Consider the following 24,062-nt stretch of genomic DNA (forward strand, 5'->3'; position numbering starts at 1 on the left):
CTCTCCATCCCGCATTAAAAAAAGCCATCTCCTACCTGGCCCCAAAGAATTACTGGTTAGGGGGCAGAACAGCCCATGAGGCTATAGCAGGCACATACAGGTTTTTTGTTTTTTTTCTAAATAAAGGCCCTGGTAGTTCTATACAGCCAAGTCTATGCTCATTTCAGCTGATTTCCAAAATATTCACAATCTGATTGAGAGAAGACTGAAAAGTAAGACTTCCTGATTGCCCATCTAAATGAAATCATTCCATCCTAACACCCTGGGTGGGGGGCAGGTATTGAGGGAGTTGTGTTCGCATTTCTCATGTGTCCATTGATTTAGGACAGGGCTTTAGTAAGACCATTCGCCATAGATTTAAGCCACATCTCCAGCTGCCCCTATCAGTAATTAAGCTAATAATTCAATTGCCATTTCATAGTCTGTTCAGAACTCAGGAGTAAAAGCCGGTTTTTGTACTGGCTCCTAGAAATCCCAACAGTAAGTGTCCCACTTACAATAGAGAAGTTGTAGTCTTAGCAGGTAAAACAACATGTGTCAGGGCACACAGGAAAGGAGGTAGAAGAGCTAGAATTCAACACCAGGGCTTCCTCGCTCCAAAAGACAGGCTTTTTCCCACTAACCAGGTTGTGTATGTCACCTATGGTCTCAGCTCCGGTCCTTGCTATCATTTATCCACCAGCCTTTTGTGTCCAAACTGCATGGTGGAGACTTAGCTAGGGCTAGAGACACTAAGTCAAACAAGGTATGCCTCTTCCCAGCCTTCCCCTCAATGGTCTTACCTAGAAAAATCAGGGGTCTGAAGATAAGCACGATTTTTTCAGAAGCCTCCTTCTGTCCTCATTCCAACAGTTTCTAGTAATTGGCCCTATTGTGCTCTAAAGAACTTTAGATGCCCTCTTTAGATGCTCTAAAGAACTATGCGATGCCCTCTCTGAGATACTTATATTTGATTTTCTTTCTCTGAGATGCTCCTGAATCACAGAATATTTATAAAGAAGAAAGCAGAAGGAGGAGGATGGAGAGGAAGAGGAGAAGGAAGAGGAGGAGGAGAATCCTGGATTTAAAAAATCATCTAGCCATTCTGAACTAAAGTCATCAACTCCATGCCCCCCTCCTCTGGTTTAAAATTAATTTGTATTACAGAATATAGATATGGACATAGAACCTTGTTCTAAAGAAAATGGGCATCATTTCTTTACCTGGTCTTTAAGCATTTTAGTTTAGATATGAAATATTGATTTTAATTTTTGTTCGTTTAGCTTTACTTTTATTAATAAAACTATCCTGCCTTAATATAAAAGGGGGAATTTATTTTCTGCTTTAGTATATACATTTTTTATAGTAAAGCAATTTAACTGAATGAAGACTCTCTTTAGGGTTTTAAGAACTAAGAGGCTCTTTCAATAACGTTGCAAACTCTGCTTTCTTTTTTTACAAATGGAAGTATGACTTCAGTACTAAACCACAGCTCACCTACTAAGCCGAACTTCTCATATGCTATTAAGTCAGAAAAACAAAAGGCAAAACAAGTTAACTAAGTCTCTCTAACATTTGAACCTATATTTTGGGATTTGCCATGTCAGCATTCAAGATGTTGTCCATTTCCTACTAGGTACTTGATCTAAAATTAGGAAAATAGCCATGAGAAGAGCAGTAGTTTCATGATCAGAAAGAAAGATCAATACACTGTCATTCACTCTTCCTTCACATGGATGGAAACCTAGAGTATGTAAGACGTACAAAATTGTTACTCCTAGAAGCTACCTTTAAGTCTCATTATAGAGCAATCTGGAGCCTTTTTCATTATATTTAGTACAATTTACTGCCTATCTCACTAAGCCACAACTATCAATCACTGAATATTTTCCTTCTCATTTTTATCCTGCACACGTTTCCACCATGTTTCTATATAGATCCATTCTGGATCTGAAAAGTTAGATAACTTATTGGTTTGTCCCCAGGTCCTAGGACTTCTGTCCCATTTGAGTCAAATCCTATTTAATTCATCATGCAGACAACCATCCATTCTCTTGTGAGTTCTCAGAGAGTTACTGGCTGAATCTGGGGGTGAGCAGACTCTTTGCAGTATTTTCCTATATTATGAAACAGAATGACTACCAGGAAGACAAGAAAGTTCCCTATTTAATTTTTGCCCCCAATTTTCAAACATTCTGTCCCAAAGGAAAAGGAATTAGAACAATTATTATCACTATCACAATATAAGCACAGGGTCTAATACCCGGTATGTGCTCACTAAACACTTGAATAAATAAATGAATGATGAATATAATACATCTCCCCTAGCAGTCACATACACCCTCCCTTTCTGATAAAAGTGATTTTTCTGAGACATTGTTGTGGTGGGAGTGGTGACTGTTATTCATTCAGTAGACTTCATTCCTCATCAGCTACTTTCCTTCTTACCCACTGAAGTCCTGGAAAATTTTTACTGTTACTGATCAGTTCAACAGCTGGCCACTGACATAGTTGCAAAACATTAGGCAACATCAGGACTGTTCTCTAAAGGGTCTCTGTTAGAACTGTTTTGAACCAAAAAACCTGCTATGATTTCTCAACAGAGATTTGTATGTTCTCATGATAAATTGCCTTTCCATTCAGCAAGCTCTGAGCACTCCACCAAATGACTCATGTTTTCAGTTATAAGGGAAATCAATAGTTTGGTTACGAAAAACTTCATTTCTGATAATGACTTTGAAAACATAATTCCAAGAAAGCTTGACTCTTTTTTTTTTTAAGTTTATTTATTTATTTTGAGAGACAGCAAGAGAGCATATGGGAGGGGCAGAGAAATAGGGAGAGAGAATCCCAAGCGGGCTCCATGATGTCAGCAGGGAGGCTGACACAGGGCCAGAACCCATGAACCGGGAGAGCATAACCTGAACTGAAATCAAGAGTCAGACGCTTAACTGACTGAGCCACCGATGTGCCCCAAGAAAACTTAATTCTTAATATGAGATATGCAAATATGTTCTTTCTTTCTTTTTTTTTTTTTAATTTTTTTTTTCAACGTTTTTTATTTATTTTTGGGACAGAGAGAGACAGAGCATGAACGGGGGAGGGGCAGAGAGAGGGAGACACAGAATCGGAAACAGGCTCCAGGCTCCGAGCCATCAGCCCAGAGCCTGACGCGGGGCTCGAACTCACGGACCGCGAGATCGTGACCTGGCTGAAGTCGGACGCTTAACTGACTGCGCCACCCAGGCGCCCCTCAAATATGTTCTTTCTAAGAAAAAAAAATGAAGACAAATGATTATACAACTGGGAATATTTATAAAAATTTAGTAAAGGTAAAAGTATCAGAAGAATTTTACTTTGGAAAGTCCGAAATTATATTTTTTTTAAATTTTTTTTTTTTGACGTTTATTTACTTTTGAGAAAGAGAGAGACACAGCATGAACGGGGGAGGGGCAGAGAGAGGAGACACAGAATCGGAAGCAGGCTCCAGGCTCCGAGCCATCAGCCCGAACCTGACGCGGGGCTCGAACTCACGGACCGCGAGATCCTGACCTGAGCTGAAGTCGGACGCTTAACGGACTGCGCCACCCAGGCGCCCCTGAAATTATATTTTAGAGGAGCATATCGTCACTAAGCCTAAAGCCTGATTAACTCAGTAAGCTTTGTTGAGGAGGAGGCCCTTCCTCTGCCCTATGGTCTTTCTACCTCGACTTAGAATCAAACTGACATGAGACAGATTGAACAGGGGAAATTTAATAGGTGTATGGGCAGGGAATCCACATAGACGTGAAATTTCAAAGACAGTGAAGCAACATGAAGATTATATGACCTAAGAAGAGGGGTAGGGGTCTAAGGACACAAAGGGGAGGAAGACCATTACCGGGAAGATGAGAAGAGATGTTTGGAAAAACAAAGGTTGTCCTATTATGCAGGTAAGTTTCTTAGGTAAAGGGGAGTCTTTGTTAATAGCTCTCTTCCTGGGACAGACTCTCTTTTCCAATATATTTAGGCAGTTGAGGGGGAGGCAGAGAGCTTTTCCTGCATCGGTGGGTTTTGGTTACTTTTAACTCAAAATAATCTTTATGGCATAGTGGCCCATCTTGGGAGAACCAGTCCTTAGCCCCTACACTTTCAATAGCCACCTGTGAGATATGGAAAATTTCATTATTCAACTAAAGATTGATCCAAATTCCAAGGAGACATATCTGGATGGCTAAATTAATTTATGCTCTGATGGAAAATGTGTTTTCCTAAGATCAACCATGAGGATTTCTTAGAACATCTATATTTTTGGCTAAAATTTTTGTTTTTTATTAGAAGAGCAGGTAATGTGAGGACACTGATTTGTGAAACTGTAATTTTTCATCTGGCTTTCACTCATTCGAATTATATCTTATGAACAAACCTAGTTTGTGAAAAAGGGTGTGTTTTGAGAACTTCTTCAGGCAGCTTCTAAACAAGATGTGGAAATGTGCTTCTTGACTTGCTTGACCCACTCTTACCCTAATAGTATATATAAACGAGATAGTAGCTTTGGATAAGAATTTTATTTTGGGTGGTGGGGGGGAGAATTTTAAATTGTGTTTAATTTGGTAATTATATGACTTCTCTCCAAATTTGAAGAAATACCATTTTAAAAAAAAAATCATGGACCTGAAAGACCAGTCACAGAGGCAAGCCTGAATGAATAGATTTCAGTCTGTCACACGTTTTCAGATAATTAATATTACTGCTTAGTTTTGTTTTATTTTATTTTTTAGGGAGAGAGAGCATGCAAGTTGGGGAAAGGGGCAGAGGGAGAGAGAGAGAACCTTAAGCAGCCTCCAAGCTCAGCACAGAGCCTGACACAGGGCTTGATCCCATGACCCTGGGATTATGACCTGAGCTGAAATCGAGAATCAGATGCTCAACAGACTGAGCCACCCAGGTGCCCCTACTGCTTAGGTTTTAGAGAAGGGATGATTTAGGTCTCAGTCTACAAGGTAAGCATGATTTAACAACTTGTCACCCCAGACTTTTCATCAAATGGAAAATAAGATGGCAAAAGTTAAGAAACAGAATGCAGGAAATTAACAGTAAATTCTCAAACATAATTTTTGCCATTAATTTTAACTTACCTCTATAATTTGACTATAAATTATAGGCACTGCTAAAACAACACTTTGCTAAATAACTGACATTGTTTCTTCTTGCCTTTTAGGAAGGGTTAGTCTGCAAGCACTGGGCTTAGTAATGGGGGTCTGTTTATTCATGTGTCAAATAAGTGTGGGAGTGACCCTGTGGCCTCGTGGGTCCATTTTAGTTCTAGAACATTGAAAGCTAGTGAAAGAACAAAAAAGGCCATCAAGAGGGAGCACACACCAGTCACTAAGGTAACCAGCCAGCCACTAAAACACCTCCCTTGCATAAATACAAATATAAAATTAAAATTTTCCAGGTCTTGGGGCGCCTGGGTAGCTCAGTCGGTTAAGCGTCTGACTTTGGCTCAGGTCATGATCTCACGGTTTGTGGGTTCAGGTCTTGTGTGGGGCTCTATGCTGACAGTTCAGAGCCTGGAGCCTGCTTGAGATACTGTGTCTGCCTTAGTCTCTGCCCCTCCCTTGCTCACACTCTGTCTCTCTGTGTCTCTCAAAAATGAACAAACATTAATTTTTTTTTTTTAATTTTCCAGGTCTCTTCTTGCAGAAAAATTACTAAATGCTGAATTTCTCTGTTCAGTCACATACACAATGAGACCTAAACACTGTGTTGATTTGTCTTTACCAGTGATCTGTAAATACTTTTGATTCAATATCCCCGACAGTGAAAAGGTTTTGCACATGCAAATTTAAATGCATGTTTATTTATGAATTAGAAATCTATTATGTTCTTACAAATTACATCATGGACACTATGACATATAACAAGTAAAAAGTAAGGAATGAGGCTTACAAATACATCAAAACAGGAGTTGTTCTGTCTGCTTCTCATGGCAGAAATTACACCTGGCATGGACTTTCTTGCTCATACCCTGGAGATGAGCACTGTGCTCCAGAGTTCTGGTTCAGAACATCACATCTTACTTGTTGCTCTCAAGATGCTTCTAATATTTACACCAAGATTACAACTTGTATCCTAAACAATTTATATATTGCTCTCCAAAATTTCTTATTTTCCTTTAATAATATCAGTTTGAAGAGTATGTTCTTTAATTGGTCTTCAAAGGGGTTCAACACAAGAACATGATTAAACCTTAATCCTATTCCGAGCAGGGTTTGCAGGTTTGAGAAGGGCATCAGATGGGGAGTGTGCATTGCAGGAGGTATATCCTTGCGTTCTTTTGAGATTTATAGTCCAATAGAAAGATGAGGAGGTTTAAGTTGGAGCAGTGCCTCCTACTTTTCCTTGGCAAAAACACCAACTTTAAGCGAGATTACTATCTGTAGTGACATCTCACTTCAAAAGGGAAGGTTCTAGAAAGTAAGCAACCGATACTTCCCGGAAGGGGTACTTGACTTTGCTCAATAGCTAACTTTTACTCCACAGCCACAAGGTACCCAGAAGCAAAACCTATTTGTGTGTACTCTATTGAATTAAGTGAGGCAATTCTTTTCCCAGACCTTTAAAAAAAGAACTCGAGGTTTTTGTTTTTCCAAAGAATCTTGCAAAGAGTACACATTTCCTACCCAGCCTTGGCCACATCTGCCTCATGTACACACTCCTTCCAAAACCACTCCCTGGGCACAAGGACCTGGCATGTGAAGACTCTTCTCTAATTTATCTTTCTCAGCATTTGTCACTTGAATCCCATTAAATTCCTTTGCTAATTATTAGCAAGGCATATTTCTAGGCATTTTTATTATTTCCTCTGCAGAAATAAAATTACAGTAATGGATTTAGAAAGGGGTGCAATATGATAAAATCTTAGTAATAACGGGTGTTTATTAGATTCCACTTATGGCACACAGATATCATTTTATTACCATGCTCCCCTACAGTGTTGTGCCATAACTCTGAATTTAGGGTCCCCACTCTTACACGTAAGATGTTCTCAGTGAACTGCTCTTCTAGCCAGTTTCCAAGTGTTGATCTCTTAAGGTTAGTATAAAAAAAAAAGGTGGTTTTCTTTTTTCATCTTCTACAAAACCATAAAGTAAAAATATTTGTTCTTTTTTCTAAGCCATTTTACACTGTGGTCACAAATACAACATTATTTTAGGATTCTACCCACTTTTTAAAATGTATTTATAATCTTCGTTTTGTTTTGTTTTTTAACCAGACCAGGCCACATACTGGACTGGTAGTCAGTCAATTTCTTAAAATAATATGTGCAGTGTATTAGATTATCGAAATGTTAGGGGTAGAACTTAAATGTTCTTACCACCCGCCCCCTCCGAAAGATAAATAGGTGAGAAGATGCATGTGTCAATGTGTTAATTAACTAGATGAACTAGATGCTTTTATAATATGTACATATATCAAATCACCACGGTGTATACTTATTAACATCTTACAATTTTATTTTCAATTCTATCTCAATAAAGCGGAAAAAGAAACAAAATATTGCCTTACCATACAAAATTAAAAACTAAAATTAAAATAACACATGCAATGCAAAGCTTGCATTAGATTCCTCACTAATACCTGTATATGCTACAGCTGTTATAAGACTTGATATTTATTAAGTGGCACAAGAGACCGGGGGTTAACATACCACAAGTCTAAATCTTGTTATCATCTTACTGTGTCTTCCTTTCTCCTACATTAATGCACTTTCTATTTCTGCTTAAGCCAATCATACACCTTCCATGAGAGGTTAGAAAAATGGGTGCTTTAGAACAGAAGCGTGTCTTCTCCTAAGGAGCTACAAATGTCTGCGATTACTGTGTCGACAGTTTGCTAATTAGAAAGCTAAAGGATCTCCAGCAGAGTGATGCACCCTCCCCTTTTTGGGGCCTCCATCCAGTACAGAGATATGTGCACAGTATTTCTGACCAAAAGCAAAGCTTCCTTCAGGAAAATATCCCCACGTTCAAGGATCTATGTTCCCTAGAAAGGGGGGCTTTGCCAGGCTCAACTATAATTAACAAATCAATAGAAACAGATGAACCATCAGGCTTCTCTGAGATATTAGAGAACTGTGCAAAACAGTTTTTCTCTGAAAACACGTAAGAAGTTTGGGATGAGAAAGAACAGTAAACAGCCAGAAAGCATAAAACTCTCTTAAAATTAAATTAGGCTGGTGAGTTTATTCTGGGAAGTTGAAGAGCACATTCCTACTATAGTGTTTAGCATGATTTTCTAATACTTCAAATTGGATTTTCTAAAAAAAAAAATGGTTTAGATTTTCAAGAGCTAGTCAAAATGGTCCATGATAGAACATCACCATGGTTACTCTTACCATCATTACTATAATTTATTGAAAACTGGAGTTAGAATAATAATGACAACTGGATAATATAAATGGTAAAGAAAGAATTAAAATGATAGGAAGTGAAGACCTAAGAGATAAAACAATAAAGCAAACTGCAATTGTAATAACATGTACAAAAGGAAATATCAAAAAACACAAAACAAAAAAATGTGGCCACTTTGGTTAAGGTGAAAAATACTTCCCTGAGAACTGGAAATTAAAGGAGTTAAATATCTTAGAGAAAAGAAGGTTTGAAAATAGCTTAGAATATCTTCTAAAGTTTGCAGGTGTTTTTAAAACTAAGTCATGAAAAGGCTTAAGTAAAAAGAGCAAAGAAGTTAAACTCGAATTCATGAAACACTAAATAAAAACAAACAAAAACAAACAAAAAAAAATTAAGGGGCAGATTGTCTGGTTTCTGAAACTAAGGTGGGAATATAAGATTCTGAACAAACAGCAACATATATTTCTTTCCTAGAATGAAATCTAAATGTTCAACTGCACCTTTCTGCTTACCTCCACTGTCACAGAAGAATGACTTATCTTTTGTCTCTGTCACTGTTATGGATTAAATGGTCTTTCAAAATGGTATGTGAGTCCCCAGGACCTTGGAACATGGTCTTATAGGAAAAATAAGGTCCTTGAAGATGTAATTAGTTAATCTGAATGCATACTGGAGTAGAGTGGGCTTTCCATCCAGTATGACCAGTGTCCATATAAGAAGAGGGACACAGCTACAGGGATACAGAGAGAACAAATGCCATGTGACGTCATAAGCAGGGATAATAATGGGGCAGGACAGGCAGAAACTGATTGCCTCCTCCAGAAGCTGAAAGAAACAAGGAGGAAGGAAGGCCACCTAGAGTCTCAAGAGGGATCGTGCCCCTACTGTCACCCTGATTTTGAACTTCAGTGAGGCAATGAATTTCTTTTGGTCAAAGCCACCCAGTTTGGGGAATTTTGTTTATTAAGGCAGGCCTGGGAAATTAAGACAGACACACTGTGTTGTGCTATGAACCCAAGCAAAAAGTCTAAAGGACACGGGTTAGGCCAGTACTGTTGGTGCCAGGAAAAACTTACCTGCTACGTAGTCACCAAATCCAATGGTTGTTAGAGTGATGACCACAAAATAAATGGCGTCCAGGGCAGTCCAGCCTTCTATGTGCTTGAATATGATCGCAGGCAGAGCAACAAAGAGTACACAGCCGAACAGTATAAATATGATGGTTGAGATGATGCGAATCTTGGTCTGACTAACATTCCACTTCTATGGGTGAGAGTGAAGACAGCGAGAAAGAGACACTGATGGAGATTTATTGATTATTGGTGCACCTGCAAAGCTAACCTAACACACAGCTATCAACAAATTAGCAAGTAAGGATGTTATGTTTTTCCCTTTCATGATTAATTTTCAATTGTCTTATAAAAATTGGAGAGAACACACCTAACTCAAAGCAATCAATGCTCATGACGATGCCACTTTACCCTTACATAGCTTTACAACAGGTAAAATACTTTCAAAATAAATTACATTTGCTCTGTGAATACAATTTGAGATTTACATCATTCCTTGTTTATGTGAACTACTTTTGAAATATTTCTATCCTATAGGCATCCTGCTGATAGCGAGCCAAGCATAATCTGGAAATATAGCAAAATAGAGAAAAGTGAACTGTTAACTAAATATTGACTATTGATGGGACGCTTGGGTGGCTCAGTTGGTTAAACGTCCAACTTTGGCTCAGGTCATGATCTTGCTGTTTGTGAGTTCGAGCCCCACGTCAAGCTCTGTGTTGACATCTCAGAACCTGGCATGTGCTTTGGATACTGTCTCTCTCTCTCTCTCTGCCCCGCCCCTGCTTGCCCTCTGTCTCTGTCTCTTTCTCTCTCTCTCTCTCAGGAATAAATAAACATTAAAAAATTAAATATTGACTACTGATAATTGATAAAAATTATTAATTTTATGAAAAATTTCCCTGTATGTTTTCCTATCATTATTCAATTGAGTCAGCTGAAGTGCTCACAGACTTAATGGCTACAGTTGATTTCCCTGTGAACCAGATGAATTATCTCTCTCTTCTATGGCTTTAAATTGTACAACGGAATAAATCAAACATGACATGGAGGCAAGGATAAATCTTCAATACCCCTTCACGACAGCTGTCTTCAGAGTACCCATATTTTTTCACCTTCTTCTCTTATCAGGAATCTCCTCAGTATAACATATTTGTATATATGTTTGTACATACAACAATTTATCTCCGGATCTTCATTTGAGGCTAAATATCTCTAACTGGATCTTTCCTATCTGCTATTAAAATTATAGGTCGTATCCCTACCATATAAAAACCACTAAGTTTTAAAACTTGACAAATTTCTAGAGATAACGATCTAGGAAACCAATTAGAATGGAAAGCGAAAAAAAAAGTTTCTCTAGTCCACCATCCTTATCACATAAGTGAAATTTAGACGAATCTGTGTTTGTAAAGTTCTCACAACAGTGGTTAGTACTAAGTGTGGAATCATGACCACTGTCACGTATTCACTACCAGGTGTTTTATGTGTTTTATGCCCCCATGTAGATGCATGAAAAACGTTGCCTGGCATCCAGTAGGCAACCCCAAATTCGTTGAATAAAATAAAACAAACGAATACACGAACAGACAGCAGTATTAGAACTATAAATACAGAGAACAAACTGATGGTTGCCAGAGGGGAGGGGAAAGGGAGAATTGGGCAAAATGGGTGAAGGGGAGACAGAGATACGGGCTTCCGGTTATGGAATGAATAAGTCAAGGGAATGAAAGGCACGACGTAAGAAAACCAGTGATATTGTAATAGCAATGTAATGGGACAGATGGTTGCTATACCCAATTATGGCAAAGACAGCATAATGTTTAAACCTGTCAGATCACTAAGTCATACACTTGAAACTAATGCAATATTGTATGTCAACTCTGCTCAAATTAAAAAAAAATTTAAGAAAAAAATTTGTTGAATGAATGAACAATTCAGCATTACCAAGTTGACGGCACTAATCTTCCCTCTCAATTAATGTAAGTACAAGATACTTTAAATATCAATATAAGAGAAGTATATATAATACCCCAAACAAGATGACACTCATATTTTGGAATCACCATACTACTCCATTCTAACTGTAAAAATACCTGAGGGTGAAGTGTGAACTTGAATATAAAATATAACTAACGCTGAAAACTGGAATATATATGGAAAAACCAATATTCAGTAGCCTTATTTCATCAACATAATTAAATGTAAAATGCTTTGTTGAAATGTTTGTGAAAAGATGAAACGCTATTGAATAATAAGTAAAATGCATTTGTAATAGTGGTGATGGTAACAACATATCATTTATAATCCCACCCTCTCATGCAACCATTTTCTTGGTAATTTCCTTCAAGAATAGAAGCTTGTAATCATAGTGGTCTTATTACTATCTTTCATTTATAATTCTAATAAAAGCATTTTCATTTTACTTATTTTTTCTATTGAGTATAATATAGTGATGAACATCTTCGAGTGTATTATTTGTGGTTCTACTGAATTACACCCCTTAGGTAAGTTTCTATCAGTGACATCACTGAATTAAGTTACAGGATCGCCTTTATCGGGTTTGCTAAATATGATGTCCTTCACAAAAGGGCTATATAAGTTTAGAATGCCACCAGCAACAAAAAAAGATACCAAAGCAAATTTAAATGAGAAAATACCATCAGGTATTTACTAGCTACATGAAGCTTTTATTTTTATCTCTAATTCTCAGAGTGATGTCTCCATCACCAGTACCTATTCACATCATAGAAATGAAAAAGGGAGGTTTCAGGGTAAAATAGCTAACTTAAGAGAATATGGCAAGACTGGGTGCCTGGGTGGCTCAGTCAGTTAAGCTGCCGACTTTGGCCCAGGTCATGATCTTGCAGTTCATGGGTTTGAGCCGTGTGTTGGGCTCTGTGCTGATAGTTCAGAGCCTGGAGCCTGCTTCAGATTCTATGTTTCCTTCTCTCTCTGCCCGCCCCTCTCTCTCTCTCAAAAATAAACATTCAAATGTGTTTTTAAAAAGAGAGAATACAGCAAGACATCTGGAATTTGAACCTAGGGCTGTCAAATTTCTACTTTATTTCTACGTATTTTTGGGTTTTTCTCATGCATTAATTTACTCATTCAAATTAAATATAAAAATAACTATGCAGTGAGTTACATGCATAAAAGGTTATGGAAAACCCAATAACTTGAATGTCTAACTGCACCTGAGGTGATAGAAAAGTTTAATTTTAAAAAATTCAACAACATATGTAGTTAAAAGTCTATTATACTTACAATAAATGTATCTTCCACTTTTGCAATTCCTTTTCCGAATATGGTCCCTAGTTGATCTCCAACTCCAGCCAACAAAAAACCAAAGAGGGGAATTCCCAGTAAGGCATAAATGATACAGAATATTTTCCCCCCTTCTGTGCGCGGTGAGATATTTCCAAATCCTAAATACAAAAAAAAAAAAATTTGATTATAAACGAGTAATAGTTTAAAACATATGACCTTGTTAAAAAGAAACAAGAAAACTGAACCAGGACTTTGGGTCTCTCCATTTTGACCTCAAACTTTCTGCTTGGATTCTTCTTTCCAGCCTAGCACTTGCCACAGGCAGGAGACTGTAACTGCCCCCTCAAGCGATAAAGTCTTAACTGAGCCAGGAAGACCCTGCCTGTAATTGACCACAAGACAATGGTCCATTTAACCTTCACTGCCTACCTGGGCCTGCCCACCCACGTTTGCCCCACATTGTAAGTAAACCTGCAAGTATTTTTGGCCTATGGAGGCAGTCTTTGAGATGCTAGTCCTCTGTCTTCCCAGCGTTGGCCTGTCTGAAATAAATTTCTTTCTTGCTTCACTGCCACTCATTTCTCTGCCTTTGGATTTTGTCAACAGAGAGTGCCCGGACATGGTCTGTTTGGGAACCCCAGAGCCAGGTGCTCTTGACCCCGGCACCCCAGCTATAAAACCAGGGGCCCAGGGGCCCCCGGGGTGGCTCTGTCAGTTAAGCATCCGACTCTTGGTTTCAGCTCAGGTCACGATCTGGTGGTTTTGTGAGTTCGAGCCTCATGTCGGCTTCACGCTGATGGCACAGAGCCTGCTTGGGATTCTCTGTCTTCTCTCTCTCTCTGTTCTTCCCCCACTCACACTGCCTAAGTCTTCAAAACAAATAAAAATAAACTTAAAAAAAATTACAACAACAACAAACCATGGGCCCAAAATGGCACCACTTAGACCGAATCCCCAAACTGGGGCTTCATAGCTAATCTACTTGCAGTTTCAACTTTACCCAGAAATGTAGCCTTAGTCCTAACCTTAACCAGTAGGTCAGGAATTTTCCTATCAGAGCCAAAGTGTGGCAGACCACGCCGGCCCTCTCCATCACACCCTCATCTTCTGCCCACCCCTAAAGGAAGATGAGGTGATCCACATAATAAGATTTCCTGCTCTTCCCTCTCAGGGAAAGCAATCTTGCCCGGAGAATCCTTTCCTTTCACCAGTAACTTTATCGTCCCATACTTACTCTCTAAAAGTGTTGGATGTTGTACAATTCCTCCGAGCTCCCCTCTGCTAGCTAGATGGGATGCTGCCCAATTCATGAATCATTTAATAAAGCCAATTCAAATGTACTCAGTGAAATTTGTTTTTTAACAACCTCAAGGGTAATTCAGAAACTCCCCAATATTAAAAGATATTAATCATAGATTTCAACTAGTTAAGAATCTTTTAAAAATATATTTTAATATAAAATATTTTAATAAGCAAACATTTCAATAATCCACAAAGTAGAGCTAATGTTCCAGTTAAACTAGATGCTGAAAACTGAAGGGGGTAACACATGCAATAACGCCAATATTTTCATTAAATGTATTTCTGTCTCTCTATACTGATAATACTATTAACCATAGAGCTTTCGTGGTCATTTATTGGAAGAGTGTCCTGCCTTAATTTAAGAGAATTCAAATATGCTAAAATTACTTAAAGATGAAAGCTAAATAGCAACTTTTGAAATCCTGTTTTCATTCAAACACCTACCAAAAAATAACCAACAACCTTAAAATTGTTAACTTTTAAAAAATCTTTATTTATTTTTGAGAGAGAGACAGCATGTGAGCAGGGGAAGAGCAGAGAGAAAGGGAGACACAGAATCCGAAGCAGGCTCCAGGCTCTGAGCTGTCAGCAGAGAGCCCGACGTGGGGCTTGAACTCACGAACTGTGAGATCATGACCTGAGCTGAAATAGGACACTCAGCCGACTGAGCCACCCAGGTGCCCCGAAATTGTTAACTTTTTTTAATGTTCCAAGGATTTCAAAGGTGTAGCAGAGCAAATTTTGCCACCCTAAGATATCTCTTTGGCATACCGATTATTATTTTTTAAGCTTATTTATTTATTTTGAGAGAGACAGAAAGCAGGAGGGGGAGAGGCGGGGGGGGGGGGGGGAAACGAACGATCTGAAACAGGTTCTGTGCTGACAGCAGGGGCTCAAACTCAGGAACTTCGAGATCATGACCTGGCCAAAGTCAGATGTTTAACCAACTGAGCCACCCAGGCACCCCGGCATACTGATTATTTTAAGCTAGTTATTTTTAAGAAGCTGTGGACACATAAGGAACTTAGCAAACCAACTAGAAGTTACCTTTTTGTAAGAGATATTTAAAGGAATAAGGGAAATATCCATTTGTAAGCGTGTCTCCCTCAGTAGCAGAGAGAAGGGAATGATTAAATCTCTAGAAAACTTCATCTGTAGAGAATGCATGGACTGAAATCTGCATAACAACCTTACTCTTTTTCGAAGTGCTTTCCCTGGTAACCTTTCAAATGGAAAAATTGCAGTCACAGCTTTATTCTGGAGGAAGACTGGAGTCAGCTACTGTACAAGTTAAGATTAGTGGTTCCACAAAACTTTGATTAATTTATAGGCTGCCGCCCCTGGGCTCACTTCTGCTTCTAATTTTGGAGTCTTTATGAAGTTCCCTTAGAAAACTTTCTCTTTAGAATCCTAGATTTTGCTCGTATCTGGAATGTGGGCTCCTTAATTCGAATTTCATTGTCACCTGAATCTATATGCTACACATCATTCTCAAATCCATTCCTGTTGTGGTTCTTTCGACATCTCCCCTGCCTTCCACACACTATGGACTTTCCCCCCATAATTTTCATATGTTTTTTGTCATGTCAATGCAACTTTTTGGTGAGATGGAGGTGAGGTACATGCATATTTATATCAAGCAGCTTGTAAGGTGAATTCGTATTTGTGTCAGATGGAATTAGCTATTTAGATTTATCAATATCTTTTAAGATGTTAAATACTGGTCACCTAGTAAAAAGTCCACAGATTTATAGTAAGATATGCAAACATCAGGGCTTTTTTTTTTTAATGTTTATTTATTTTTGAGAGAGAGAGAGAGAGACAGAGTGTGAACAGGGGAGGGGCAGGGAGGGAGGGAGACACAGAATCCGAAGCAGGCTCCAGGCTCCGAGCTGTCAGCACAGAGCCCGACGTGGGGCTCGAACTCAGGAACGGCGAGATCATGACTTGAGCCGAAGTTGGAGGCTTAACTGACTGAGCTACCCAGGCGCCTCCAAACATCAGGGCTCTTAAAAGTCTAAAAAGTCTAAAATTAACTGATTGAAAGAAATACAAGGATAAAAACTCTGTGTTTCCAATATATTATAGCCATTCCTGGATTCCTGACTCAAGAAATATGTGGCCTTTGGTAAATTATTTCCTCATTTGATAAATGGTATATTGCTATTATTATTTATTTCATAGAGTTAGGTATCACATGAAAGGTGCTCAGGAAATTTTATTATATTCTCCATATATGTTAGGTGCTATAACAATAATTATTGTAATTACTATTAATCATACTATTGGTTGAAGATTAGCAGATCAATGTATTTAGCACAGTCAGTAGGCAAACTATTTAACAGCATATTTATATGTGCTAAGCACTCTTACAACCAATTAAACATATTAATTGACTTAATTTTCACAATAACCATTGTGAGGTGGGTATTAATACTCTCCATTTTTCAAATGAGGAAATAGAAGGACAGAGAGGTTAAATCATTTTCCCAAGGATAGACACAGCTAGTAAAAGTGGGAGAGCTGGGATTCAAACCCAGGTATTTTAGGCCCAGTGTCTGGGACCTAATCACACACATAACATTCCTATACTCCCAGAAAGAACCAATCACCAAATGTAGTACAAAATCAAAGGATCTTAATAACATTAGCAATTAAGACAGCTAAGAATATAATAAATAACATTTAAGTATTTGATGGAGAAAATTACCAAAAAAAGCTGCAAAATAAGTGACATAAAAGAAACCTGAAGAAATGAAGAAAGATATAGGTGTTAATTTTTACCAAATTTATGTTAAATACAATGAAATTGTAATAGATATTTTGCAAGGGTTTTCAGTAAAATTTTATGAACTTTTATAAAAATCATGTAAGAAAGTAAAGGACCAATAATTGCTAAGAAAATTTTGGGGGGGAAAATGAGGTGGGCAGATTTGTCCTACATGATGACCTACTTTAAGACAATGTGGTATTGAACAGGGAAAGACAGACCAATCAGGACACAATAGAGAGCTCAGAAACAGACCCAAACATATCTGGAAGCAGGGGTACCTGCCCAAAGGGGAGAGAAGATCAAGGAAACAATGAATGTTAATGAGTGGGGGGTGGGGAGAGGGGGCTACCGAGCGAGACTGGAAAGGATGATTAAAAGCCTTCAAATTCCTGTATTATTTTATCTAAAAAGAGTAACAACAAAAACAGCATAAAGCAGTGTTAAGATGTGATGAAAGCGAACGATAGATGGTTATGTGCAATATTATTCTTTGTAGACATTTCTACTACTTGAAATATTGCACAACAGTAAAAAAAAGTTTGGAAAGCCTCAGTAAGTACATGACATTTATAGATCAAAAGGCACTAGACAATATTCTCTACCATTTCTTGTAGTTCTCTGAATGCTAGAAATAGAAAATTATTGTCTTATCATGATCTATCTCAAAACATTTACTATCACACTTCATACTAAAGCACAAAAGGAATTCCCCTCAAATTGGAGGGAAAAAGGACATCCACTTTGCAACTACTGTATAGTATTATTCTGAAAGCTCTAGCACATGTAGTGGCAGTGAACATGTAAAAGAAATGTTTATTATGAAGAGAAACATATTAGTTGCAGGTAGAATTAAATATCTAGCAAACACAGGGGAATACTGGAAGTTGTTGTACAGAGAGAAGCTCAGCAAAAGTGCTGAAGGCATGATATATATGAAGAAACCAACGGCATTATAATATTTCAGCACTACCTTAAATGTGCTAAATTAAATGGAAAAATGCCTTATTTATAAGATTAAGGGAAATGTGAAATACCTGTAAGTTACCTTATCAAGACATATACAAGACCTTTAGGGAACAGCTTGAGCTACTGTAGAATGGGATGGGTCAAAACAGAAAAGAACACATGTGCACATATGATTTTCTTTAAAATATTACAGGTAGGTTGGAAATTGAGTGATTATTTAATTAAAATGTTTCAGTATATTGATTACTATTCTGGAAGGGAAAAAAATATCTTGCCCTATGTGAAAAGAAGTACCACATAGATGAAAGACCCAAGTAAGTTCATCGAACTTCCTCTGATTATGTTTCTTCTTTTGTCTCAAATGTACACCCTCCACGCACCCACTCTTCATCTGACTCACCCTTAAATATCCATCATTACTTAGGTTAGATATTAATTTCTCCAAGACGCTCTCCCTGAGCCTTGCTACGCACCCCCAAGACTGGGTTTGACCCCCATCCTGCATACACATTTCCCTATCTTAAGACTTATCTCTCTAGATTATAACCATCAGTTCTGTAATCAGAAGTTGTGGAAGGCCAGGCACCATGCCTTAGTCACCACTACAGCCCTAGTGCATTTCCACTGGATGTCTAAATAACTTAATGCTTCCCCAAGCTCCTTTCTTGCTGCCTCCCCTTTATTGTAGCCCCTCTGCATTCTCTTCTGGCAGTTCCTCACGCCAAGTGCTAAGATTTTCAAGAGTACCGGATAAAGTTTCAGAGCTTGCATCTAAAATGTTCTCAAACAGCTGTTTGGTTGTGGATCTCACCAAAACGCTGGGGTTATGAAAAGGTGGTACATGGGGGCGCTTGGGTGGTTCAGTCGGGTAAGCATCCGACTTTGGTTCAGGTCATGATCTCACGGTTCATGAGTTCGAGCCCCACGTCAGGCTCTGTGCTGACAGCTCAGAGCCTGGAGCCTGCTTCGGATTCTGTGTCTCCCTCTCCCTCTGCCTCACCCCTGCTTGTGCTCTGTCTCTCTGTGTCTCTCAAAAATGAATAAATGTTAAAAACAAAATAAAAAAAGAAAAAAGAAAAGGTGCTACATGAAGATATCCCTCTATCGTCTCTCTTTATCCCTTAAAATCTCTTCTGCTCATAGGTTGCATTCACAGTTCTTATTTATTGCTTGACTTCTGGATAGTACTTTTCCCTTAAAAATGACCAGACTAGCAAGTTTCATCCCCCTCCCTACAGTAGTTCAGGGTTTTGTTCTTAGTGGTGACCAGCAGATAACTACAGTGGCATCTTACTTTGTCTTGCCACTCTCTTTTAGTGACCTTCATCTTTAATACCTCATGGATTGTCTTATAAAGGTTTTTCTCACGGAGTAATTTTCACAGAAGTGTGTGCCTTCTCCAGCCCCCACTCTCCCACACCAAGTGTGCTGAGGAGACCCCTGAACTCTGTCATCTAGATGACAGCCTGACCCGACACTTAAGCTTCAGCACCACCATCTTGTTGGCGGTAAAGCAATCATCACACAGCAGCCAGAGTTCTCAAATCTCCCTCATGCCCAGACCCCGAAGCCACGTGGCTTTGTAAGCAATGAGGCCGATCCCTTCTGCACGACCACCCTTTGATTTCCTTCCCTGCTTCTTGTTCCACCACCACTACCCCAAGGCATCAAAACAGGCCAAATATGGTCTTTTCTCACACAAATCCATCTCATAATAGTTCATTCTCCCCAGAGCACAGCAGCTTTAAGTCCTGATACTCCTACTAAACACTTAGGTATTCCAAGGTCTTTCGGTACACATCACCTGTCCCTTTTTCCCAATATTCATTGTTAGACAATTGTTGTACCTTCCGGTAACACTAGAGTCATAACTACTTGCTGAAAAACAGAGCTGGACTTTTCTGATTCTTTATGTGTTTTATGTTGTTTGTTCTGAAGCTGGCACAAATCTGGCCCCTCAGTTATCGTGTTGAGATCCTGTCTGTCCATTCTGTCCCCCTTCCAACACCCAGCCATTCCTTACCCTTTCAACCAGGTACCATCTTGCCTTCTCTCAACAAACACAGTACTTTCTGCTGCTTTTGGAGAAATTATACATTACTCTAACATGAGTTCTTGCCATTTAATCATATACTTTTACCTTTCTTTTTGATGATAAACTTCAAGGGACTGTGTTTTAAGAATTTTTCTTCCCTTTCCATGTCTTGTTTAGTGCTTCGCTCATAACAGATGCGGAAGAAAATTGGTTGAATTGAAAATAATTATCTATGGGCTTTTGTTAATACCCCATATTTTAGTTAAATGGACTTACCAGATTAAATAGTTCTACAGTACTAATTTTTTTTTTTTTTACTGCTTTTAATTTTATTCAGGACTGACAAGGAAAAGAGAAGTTCTTGATCTGTGCAAATTATATTTTAAAAATCACCTCTAAAAATAACAATCAAAATATTATTTTAACACAAAACAATTTAAATTATTTTAGCTGCAGAAAAACATTAATATTGTAAGGCATAAGAGAAATATGTTAGAAGTGGGTGAGAAAAAGAACAATATAAATTCAGGGTATGCTCACTTAGCAACCTAAAAAAAAGAGCAAGACTTTCAGAAATCAATGTGAAATGATAATCACATCTGGTCTTTTTAAAGCTATGCTATATAGCAAAGAACCTAACCAAACACTAAAGAAAACAATATGGTTCCAGAAAAATATGATCTTAATCAAAAGACAATTAAATAGTGTCTTGAAAAGACGTATTCATTTCAGAACTTTTGCAAAGTTGTACATTGTTCTTCCAGATCGCTGGTTTTAAACCACATCAGAATCACAGATGAAACTTAGGGAAAAAAATCCACCCCAGAACAACTAAATTATTGTCTTCCACAGGGAGGGGAGGGGAACGTGCGCACGTATTTTTAAATATCTACAGAAGTGATTCTAATTTATACCCCTGTGACAGGGGCAGGGTTTATGGGTCTAAAGCTATGCAGTGTGGGGGAAGGGGGCTTTTAGGAAAGAGAATACAAACTTAGGGACTAAACCCAACCAAGTGGGGGGTCCTGAAGCTGAACTCTCATTAGCCTGAAGGTAAATCTGCCTCTGTTCCTTTATATTTAGGATGACCTTGATTAGAGCACCTCTTCTAGACTGGCTGTGGTATTACTATATTACTATGTTTTTATTGCCAAAAATAAAAAAAATAATAAAATAATCTTCATTGCCAATAATAAAACTAATGGCCAACACTGTTATTTAAAAAATTTTTTTTTACCGTTTATTTTTGAGAGAGAGAGCGACAGAGTGTGAGCAGGGGAGGGGCAGAGAGAGAGGGAGACACAGGATTCGAAGCAGGCCCCAGGCTCTGAGCTGTCAGCACAGAGCCTGACGTGGGGCTCAAACTCACCAACTGCGAGATCACGACCTGAGCCGAAGTCGGGCACTTAACCAACTGAGCCACCCAGGTGCCCCGGCCAACACTGTTATCTACTGAACATCACTCTCTCACTATGTGCCAGATATACTGCTAATCCCTTCCTATGGATACTTAATTAAACATTCACAACCCTATGAGATTAAGCACAACTAATTATCCCTACTCTCTGAATGTGGAAACTGAGGTTTATTGAGGGAAAATAATGTGTTCAAGGTTAAACAGCTAACTGCTAAGGCTGAGATTTAAACTATTAACTCAATTGCTTAGAGCTATCTGGGATCCAGACGATGGATACTATTTTTCAAACTTAGAATTCTTCTCAGTTACACACCACTGAGTATGGATCCAAACCTGGACATGCCATTCTGCTAATACTTGCTGTTTTACCTAGTTGGACTGGAAAAGAATAGATAGGTGCATCAAAACAAATGTGTCAATTAAAGTCACTCAATCAAAGGGCTGTTTTGACATTTTGTTTTAACTTCAACCTCATCACACTTCCTCTTGGCCCAGAAGCCATGTGCCTGCAGTTCAAACAGTATTTCACAAGATGGCTCCCTTGCTATCTTCAGTTGCAACTTACATAATAAAATCCTGCAACACTGTTGTAAAGTTGCAAATCTATAGGAAGTTATATATTTCTTTTTCTTAATTTTTATTTTATATTCATTTTTTGATATTTATTTATTTTGAGTGAGAGAGAGAGTGTGCATGAGCAGAAGAGAGGCAGAGAGTGAGGGAGAGAGAGAATCCCAAGTAGGCTCTGTGCTGTCAGTAAAGAGCCCCATGGGGGACTCAATCCTACGAACCATGAGATCATGACCTGAACTGATAGCAAGAGTCGGACACTTAACCAACTGAGCCACCCAGGTGCTCCAAAATTTCTCTTTTTTTTTTTTTTTAAGTTATTCATCTCTTTCAAGAAGTGGGGAGGGAGGAACAGAGATAGAGGTAGAGAGAGGCAGAGACTCAAACCCTCAGATCATGACCTAAGCCAAAAGCAAGAGTTGGACGCTTAACTGTCTGAGCCACCCAGGCACCCCACAACTTATATATTTCTTCAGCTGGTGTTTGAACATATTTAAAATCATGAATGTCTGATTAAATTGCTACCAAGCATTTCTTGCTAACAAGATTCTTTTACATAACCTACACAGAAAGCTAAAAGTTGAGAGGAAATTTCCTTTGCAAAATAATTTTGCCAAGAAATGATAATAATCTACCTGCACATCATTTCCTAACCTCCCCAGGTTTTTCTTTAGTAATTGGAAGTTCGTCCTATCCCCCTTTTCACCCATGCAAAGATGTGCTTGGTGAGACGCAGGAGGATGGAGAGAGCGATGATGCGAGGGGAGAAGAACAAGCACATTTAGTTATAGAGGTCTGTCCACCATTCCCTGGTGAGAACAACTCAAAGTGAGGACAACCCAGGAGAAGGGAAGCAGTTCATCTCAAAGTTCTTCTCAGTCCCCACATGCCTCTCACAGAGAGAGCATCAAACCATCTTAGATTTGAGTCTGAATGTTTTTATTTATTATTTATTTATTTATTTATTTTAATGTTTATTCATTTTTGAGAGACAGAGACAGAGACAGAGTGCCAGTGGGGGAGGGGAAAGAGAGAGGGAGACACAGAATCCGAAGCAGGCTCCAGGCTCTGAGCTGTCGGCACAGAGCGCGATGTGGGGCTCGAACCCACGAACTGCGAGCTCATGACCTGAACCGAAGTCAGACGCTTAACCGACTGAGCTGCCCAGTCGTCCTGAGCCTGAGTGCTTTTAAAGATGTGCATTTTTGATAAAACATGACCGCTAAATGCAGGCCAACTATCTGTTCAAAGTGTGATGAAGTATTTCTATAAATGGCTGCAAATTCTTGTGCTATTTAATTGCCTGTTACCTGATTCTCCCCTTTTCCCAAGAAAGGAGAAAAGTGACCCAACAGCATTAAAAAAATGAGGAACTACTTCTTAGCAAAAAATATGAATGACAAGCTGTCCCACATTTTGAGAGAGATTATAAGCCAGGAGTCTGAACTTCCATGATAACACATTTCCTGGCAATCATACTTTAAAGGTATTGTTAAAAGAATTTTCCTATAGGAACTTCAGTATAATCTGATGTCATATTACTGACCCTACTTGGCATCAATAAATAAAAACTGTACTATTTATCGGCAAAGATTCTCTCATTGATCAAAGTTTGTTCAGGCTCTTCTGGGCTCTCTGTTTTGACTAAACCTTGGGCTCCTTGTATCCTTCCATGTAAAGTCCAGTTCTAGCAGGAATCCTCCTACGTCAGGATAGACAGAATCCCCCATCCTAAATATCTGATCACCCTCTGTATATGATCGAGTTCCTTATTCTCCACCACTGCCAAGGTGATATCTGATCACCCGATAGGCCTTCAACAAGAATCCTGAAAGCTGTTTTGGCCCAAATCCTCCTTTACCTTAATGTTTCGTCTCAGTAATTTTCTATCCATTGACACCCCTCTCTTCTCCATGGCTGTAAACTCCTGCTTTGCCTTGCTGTATTCAGAGTTGAATCCAATCTCTCTCCCCTACCACAAAAGTCCACTCTAGTGGTTATACCTATCACAATAGTCCTAAAGAAAACTTGCCTCACCTTCTTTTACAAGTGTCATTAAATAATTTTTTAACACTATAAGTGGTAAAGTGATACAACGATATAATTCATCTATCATCAAAAGGCCCTAAAAGTAATACAATAGACATTAAATTTAAATTAAAATTAAATTAATTTTTTTTGCATTTTAGGAAGTTAGACTTTGTAAGCGTTAATGATCTGAATTACCAAGACAGCTATGCTATCTTTGGTTTGCCATCATTTTCCTCTAATAAGTCAAACACAC

At 38.6% G+C, this 24,062-nt stretch overlaps 1 protein-coding gene across 3 annotated transcripts in view; it reads right to left on the minus strand.

Moving 5' to 3' along the window:
- The window catches only part of KCNK2 (potassium two pore domain channel subfamily K member 2), a 196,761-nt gene that overhangs the window by 45,388 nt on the left and 127,311 nt on the right, over window positions 1-24,062 (minus strand). For all 3 annotated transcript variants that reach the window (XM_058700295.1, XM_058700296.1, XM_058700294.1), the window contains exons 4-5: window positions 12,713-12,873; window positions 9,452-9,638 (exon numbers count right to left, since the gene is read on the minus strand). In XM_058700295.1, the coding sequence (XP_058556278.1) occupies window positions 9,452-9,638; window positions 12,713-12,873 (348 nt within the window). The remainder of the gene's footprint in view (window positions 1-9,451; window positions 9,639-12,712; window positions 12,874-24,062) is intronic.

The sequence above is a fragment of the Neofelis nebulosa genome, chromosome 15 (genome assembly GCF_028018385.1).
Source record: "Neofelis nebulosa isolate mNeoNeb1 chromosome 15, mNeoNeb1.pri, whole genome shotgun sequence".
NCBI lineage: Eukaryota > Metazoa > Chordata > Mammalia > Carnivora > Felidae > Neofelis > Neofelis nebulosa.